Source organism: Cicer arietinum, chromosome 4 (assembly GCF_000331145.2).
Source record: "Cicer arietinum cultivar CDC Frontier isolate Library 1 chromosome 4, Cicar.CDCFrontier_v2.0, whole genome shotgun sequence".
Classification (NCBI taxonomy): Eukaryota; Viridiplantae; Streptophyta; class Magnoliopsida; order Fabales; family Fabaceae; genus Cicer; species Cicer arietinum.
This window is the reverse complement of record NC_021163.2, coordinates 27,310,376-27,317,644: the sequence shown is the minus strand read 5'-3', so window position 1 is coordinate 27,317,644 and position 7,269 is coordinate 27,310,376. Positions and strand designations below refer to the sequence as shown.

The 7,269-nt window shown below is 27.3% G+C and overlaps 1 protein-coding gene across 1 annotated transcript in view; it reads right to left on the bottom strand.

The window, feature by feature from the left end:
- Positions 1–1,393, bottom strand: part of LOC101496099 (uncharacterized) — a 4,017-nt gene extending 2,624 nt beyond the window's left edge. The window contains exons 1-2 of the mRNA XM_004497571.4: positions 1,162–1,393; positions 187–382 (exon numbers count right to left, since the gene is read on the bottom strand). Coding sequence (XP_004497628.1) covers positions 187–378 — 192 coding nt within the window. The 5' untranslated portion in view covers positions 379–382; positions 1,162–1,393. The remainder of the gene's footprint in view (positions 1–186; positions 383–1,161) is intronic.
- Between the last annotated feature and the right edge of the window lie 5,876 nt (positions 1,394–7,269).

The following is a 7,269-nucleotide window of genomic DNA, read 5'->3' as shown; positions in this document are numbered from 1 at the left end:
TCTTCCGAAGTGCTTAATATATCCAATTAGACTCTAAATGTTAAAGATCATTAGTTTATTTTTACTTTTTGAAAAGTCAACGATCATTAATAGTTTATTACAAGACAAACAATTTTAACACGTGTTTAAATCCTCTACAACCTAATACAGAATCATTCAATGATTATAATACATTGTGTATGGTACCTTGATGCGTTTAGAGTTTTTAGTAACTTTAGAATTGTTGCCTTCACTTTCTACTATGGATTGAGATTCTTCATTCTTGGTCTGAATTTCTTCATTAAACTTTTCTTCAATTTCTTTGGGTATATTCTCCTTAGTTGTTTCTCCAATAATATGTTTCTCGTCTTCCATAACAACTTCATTTTCAGATTCCATTATACTACAAATAGTCACAAAAAAATAGATGTTAGTTTATACATATAAACTTAGATCATTTCCTAACTAGTGTGTATGAAAAATTATTTGTTAAAAAATGTAGTCATTTAAATGGATCTCAGTTATCATATAAAATCAGTTTTCACAGTTGCATGCAGAGATGAAAATAAAATTTTGAATAACATGTTAATGTGAATTAGAAGATCTTCTAAAGGATAATAATTAAAAGATCAAGGGAAAAAAGTGTCCTCTTATCCATCTCAATGTGTATTCTCTGCAACAAAAACTTATATTGTTTTTTTTACCATTTCTAGCCCCTTCAATTATCAAATAAGAACTTGAATTATTTGCAATATTTGACACAAATCTAGATTCACATTTATCACCACTGACCAACCCTTTAGTTCTCTAAATTAATTATTTTCTGATAAAAGAAAGAATAAATTGAAAGAAAAATGAATCTACCCAGCAAAATTCCATTATTATTCTTCTATTCATGAATTCAAATTCTCAGATTCTTAAGCTACATTTTCTCAACAAAATTAAAAACTAAAAAAAAATGACATTAGAAATTAGATCTTCATCCCCTGCAGACTAATTCTCCAAAAAAAACATATCAACACAAAAAATAATGACATTAGAAAAAAAGCTTGATTTTTATTGAAAAAATGCACACAATTCAATCAAAAGAAGACAACAAAAAATGTATCTAGAAAAAAAAAAGACATAAAAATTATAGATATACCATAAATGATACTTAAAATACACACAAAGTGTATGTACCTCTTAAACTTGGAATTTGAGAGAGTGAATTATGGTAAAGATTGAAGAATTGGAATTTTTGTTAAGTGTTTTGTGGTGGTGGTGTATGTGAAGTGTGATTGTTGAAGTTGAATTATGAAAGCTTGAGTTTGGTGATACTAAGTTTTTGTTTGTGGAAAGAAAGCTCAAGTGGAACAAGCTAACTAGCTTTCAATGAACTGGAATAGATAGATAGATTAATAGGAACTGTCACAATGACTCTTCTACCACTCCCTCAAACATGTAACTCTCAATGCAATCAATTTTTTTTTTTTTAACTTTTTTTTTGTTGGTTATGTATGTATTGAGGTGAAACTATCTTTTTGGAATCAAAGGTTATATAATAAGGTAGATTCTTATATATGCTTGAGTTTTTTTTTTATCACTGATAAGCAAAATTAATTCAAAATTAAATATTAAAAAATGACATGATAGTAAATGATTGAAACATGATACAACACTTAATCAAACTTTTGAGAATTTGAGTATTCACCTAAAAACAATATGATTTTATTTTTTTTAGTCCAATTGTATAAGGAATTGTCGTATCTTTAAACTGTATTTGTGACATATTGAATTTAGTGTATATATTTAGGACTAATTTTTTTTTTTTTTTTTGCAACATTTTCTATTTCTTGTTAATATATGTGTTTAATTTAAGTTTGAGTCGTTAAGTCTCGTACTGATTAAGAATGAGTTAAATATTGATTATATAAAAATGGTGATCTATATATTTAATATGTTTTAGATAAAAATGTAGTGTATATCTGAAATATTTGATCCGACGTTGGTATGTTTATGGAATTTTAGATTATGTTTTGATAATATAAAAGTTTATATAAACATACATTGATATAGATTCCACCGCATATATTTTTTTTTTAACCGAAAAGAAAAATTAATTATTCAGTCAGATAAGTTGAAATAGAAATCACTATACAAAGTAAATATTCTTCAATTTACATCCAAACAAGAGAAATTAAAACAAATTTAACTAAATTTTATGCGGAGACATTTGCAATCTTTTTTACATGAGAACCACATAAATTAAAAAACAATGCTAAGAACTTACCTCATTCGACCACATAGATGTTTGTTAAGATATTTAAAAAATGTAGAACTGTAAAGTGATTGTTTTGGTGAAATTTGATTGGATGAATTTGTAAAAAATATATCATAACTTTTGAACTCAATGTTTATACATATGTTTGTAGAAATATACAATTAATGTGTTTAGTTTTTTTATTGACTAATTAACGTGTTTATTTAATAAGTCAACCATTCACATTAAGAGTTAAATAATTCAATAATTACAATTATATGATATGACCACCCTAAATATAGAAAAATAATGTGTGTCTAATCAGCTTTTGAAACTAAAACTTGAAATTAAGAGGGTGCCACTGCCAGCAAATTTATTTATAAAAAAGAAAAAGAGGTTGGTAAGGTGTTTCTTTACATAAACAGAAACAACCAAAAACAGAGAGGAATGGTTCATTTGTTTGTTAAAATATAATATTTTGGAGATTTTGGCCAGAGACAAAGATGATTGACTAAATAAATTAAGAATTGATTTGGATGATTCTGGTTTTCTTAAAGAATGGTGGAGAGAGATTTGTCCATATGCTATGGATTATTTTTGGGTGAACATATGTAGCATATATTCATGATCTTTTTCTTTTTTAGTTGATGGAATCATATTTTAATTAAATTTAATTTTAAACTAAATATTGTTCAAATGTAAATTAAAATTTAATGAGCAATAAACCTCTCACATTTTAAAGTTAATTCATTTGATTAAATATTATACGGTTTTTATTTGAGAAAAGTGGTTTCGTATAAAATAAAATCTTATTTGACAAAAAAAATTGCTATAGAGTAAAACATATAAATTATATTCAAGGGAAATTATAAGAATTAGTTTGAGATGTGGCACTAAAGAAGTATTAAGAAGAAAATTTAGAGTTTAATCTCTATTAGTAATATTTCTTTACTCTAGTGACAAGTTTTTTTGCCGTGAAATAATCCTCATAATAAGTTAATTACTAACATTTGTTTATAAAAAAAAAATCTTAATTGTGAAATTAAACTAACTTTTATATATGTGGAAAATGTTGAATACCTTTTGAGAAAGAACTAAAGTTACAATTCAATTTGTTAAATACATTTAAATTCTGAAGCATCTTTTACATATATGAGAAGGGGCAAGAGAGTGAAAGAAGGGAACATAACATAAAATAAATCATTATATGAGAACATGAGAATGCTAGGACTAAGTGTGGGGGTCGGGTGTGTCCTAACACAAGCCATTAGACATAGAAAGAGGTATGTCTCCACATAAGCTAACTCTTTTGACTCATACGTTAAAAAAAAGTAATCCATTTGTTCTTAAATATATAAAAAAAATTAAATTTATTGATATATTTAATTTAAATTTTAATTAAATATATTATTTGGTTTTATCTAATATTTTTATATATTCAAAATCAAAGTGAGTATTTATATCTGGTATACTGTAAATTTTTTCACAAGTTAAAAATGAAATTCCTATAAATTAATTGGTATGCACCAACACATTAATTTTTTATATCAAAATTAATTTCATTAAATAGTTGAATCAACTGAAATAAAAGAAACTCTTCATTGATTGAAGTTGAGTCTAACAGAAGAGATTAGACTTCTATAAACTTTGAGTTCGAATTTCCATTGAGAGATGTATTGTTTAATGTCTAACACGCTTTAAATAGAATTACCTCTTCGGTGGAGGGAATCGGTGAAAACCAAAAAAATAAAATAAAAGAGGTTCTTTGATCCAAATTTAATTTATGAAATCATACAAAATATTTGACTTTAGTGATTGGTTGACGACATACATTTTTACACTAATAGCGTATCAAACAAAATACTTAGAATACAAATATAATGATTATATGCATTATGAGTATAAATATGATTTACACTACAAATCAATCCTAAAAATTATTGTACTTTTAAAAAAAATTATTTTTATAGATTTTTATTCTGAAAATAATTTTATTTGATACGCTTTAGACATTAAATATAACTACCTCTTTTAATAGAAATTCAAACATAATATTTCTATATTGTAAGAGTCTAACCTCTCTCTAGAGACTCAAATTCTATTGATAAAAATTATCAAACATTAATTATTAATATTTTAAATGTCTTGAGATTTGAGAGTATAATCCAATGATGCATCAAAATGACTCTCATAATTTAAATTTAATGGATATACCTATTAGTATAATTTTTTTTCACTGGCATTCAATCAAAATGGCCAGATTATTAAAAATATTTGTGCCATAGATAATAAAAATCCCCCTCCCCAAACTAGTTATTAATATTCGTTTATAAAAAAAAAAGTAAATATAAATAATTGTGACTTGCTCATAGTATAAAGCGTTTAACCTATTGTGACATGTGAATTTAATCTAAAAATATTGTACACAGTAAGTTCATGAAATCCTATAATATAAGATTTGCATTAATAAACTAGTGAAAAAAATATTGTCGCATAAAATCGCGTTACCTAAATAATTATATTTATTTTTACGGTGGAGTGATGTGGCTCGACCATGAAACGTGATTGGTCGCATGCTAAGCCAAGCTTGACATGTGCCTATGCACCCGGCGCCAACCATGCGTGAGCTGTCATTAAGTGGATGATCTAACGGCCGGCGTGATCTCAAGTGGAAATCATGGCCGTCAATATAACTCCAAAATACAAATCATTCTTCACGTTTAGGCGGGCCCATGTAATTTTCTTTTTAATTAAAATTAGAAAATGCTCACCCACATTCCATTTTACTCATTTGCCTATCAATATTCAATTAAAAACAAAGATTTTGGTAGTATATTTCCAATTTTTTAATATATATTATTAAAAATTAAAATCCTATAAAAATATATAATTGTAGGATTTGATGAGCATTAAAATTTAAATGTTCATGGCCCCAATCAACGTGAGAAAGCGAGAGGAAAGAGAATAAATAATAAGCATTGTGTTTTTCATTTTATTACATATTTGGGGTAATCAGAATAATATTGTCCTTGGAATGTATCAAGTGATAACTTATAGTTATTATGATAATTGAGAATTATTAATAATAATTATTAAATTTAATTAATGTATAAAATTAAATTACTCAATAAAGATATTATGTGACTCATCCAATAACTATTGGATATTATATGCTATAATATCTTTAAATTTATTTTCTTTCTATTTTTAAAAACTCCATAATAAAGATATTATTTTTATTTTTATATTTTGTTGACTCAATGATTTTATTTTTATTAAACATGCATTTTTATTGTTTATTGTAATATTATTGTAACTTTCAAATTACAATTCTTATTATTGTAACATTTTATTGGCTCAAATTTCATAAATTTCAAATTTCAATCATTGTAACTTAATTATTGAAAATGCTATTTCGAGTTTGTTGAATACAAAGAGTATTGAAAGACATGTTGAATAACCCGTGTCTTTCAACTATACGACGAAAGTTCTTTATATAGACTATGAGTCTTAAACAAACATAATTGAGAGTAATACTACCGGGCTGGAATACTTACAGCCCATCTAATCTAATTATTTACATTCTAATATAATATTTTAACACTCTCACTCAATCTGGAGCATATAAATCAAATGCACCCAGCTTGTTACATATATAACTAATTCTAGGACCTCACAATGACTTTGTAAAAATATTTGTTATCTGATAATTGGAATTGACAAAGCTAGTGATGATGTCACCCGATTCGATCTTTTCTCTAACAAAATGACAGTCAATCTCAATATGCTTGGTCCTCTCATGAAAAACAAGATTTGAGGCAATGTGCAATGCAACTTGATCATCACATATTAGTGTCATTGTGCTGACCTATTCAAATTGAAGTTCTTTCAGTAATTGTTTCAACCAGATAAGTTCACATGTTAGTAGTGCCATGGCCCTGTATTCTGCCTCACCGCTGGATCTTGCAACAACATTTTATTTCTTACTCTTCCAAGATATTAAATTTCCTCCAACAAGTACACAATACCCGGAAATTGATCGTCTATCTATGAGTAAGCATGCCCAATCGTCATATGAGTAGCCAATTATCTGAGTATGTCCTCTATCTTCATAAATGAGACCTTTTCCAAGTGCACTTTTGATGTATTTAAGAATCCAGATTACAACATCCATATGTTCTTGACAAGGAGAATTTAAGAACTGACTTACCACACTAACAACGAAAAAAATGTCAGGACGAGTAATTGTGAGATAGTTTAATTTTCCAACAAAAAATAGACATGTTTCTTCAAGAATATCCATAACATATTTTCTTTGTGAAATTACAAGGCCATCCTTGGATTGGGCTACCTCAATACCCAAAAAATAACGGAGTTTACCGATGTCTTTAGTCTGAAATTGATTTGAAAGATGTTTTAATTGGAGTATTCCTTGCTGATCACTACCAGTTATAACAATGTCATCCACATAAACAATAAGATAGATGCAACCTTGGGTTGAGTTATGATAAAATATAGAGTGATCGGCTTCACTACGAATCATACCAAACTCTTGTACTACCGAGTTTAATCTGCCAAACCAAACTCTAGGAGACATTTTAAGATCATAAAAAGACCTGTGTAGCCGACAAACCATGGTGGAAGGCTCCTCCTGAGCAACAAATCCTGGTGGTTGCTTGATAGCGTTTCAGCAAGTGTACTGAATCGTTGCAAGTAATAATAAAACGGTAGTACCGAGTGTCGAACTCAAGGATTGCGTTTTACTATTGAATTATATTTAGTTACTAAAATTGAACAAAAAGTTCCCAAGTTGATTGAAATAATGTTTGAAATTAACAACAATAATAAAATTGATCTTTTATAATGAGAAAAATGTCAGGGATGAGTTTCACTTCGAATCCAACCTTGGTGTCTAATTTGATCCTAGTTACTGAATTCCTTTATTGAATTATTACCGAATTCTCTTTATTATTCTTGCCCTAATGTCTTAGTGACATAACCTTTAATTCCAAAGTAACCCCTAATTCCTTAGTGGATTTAAGATTAGA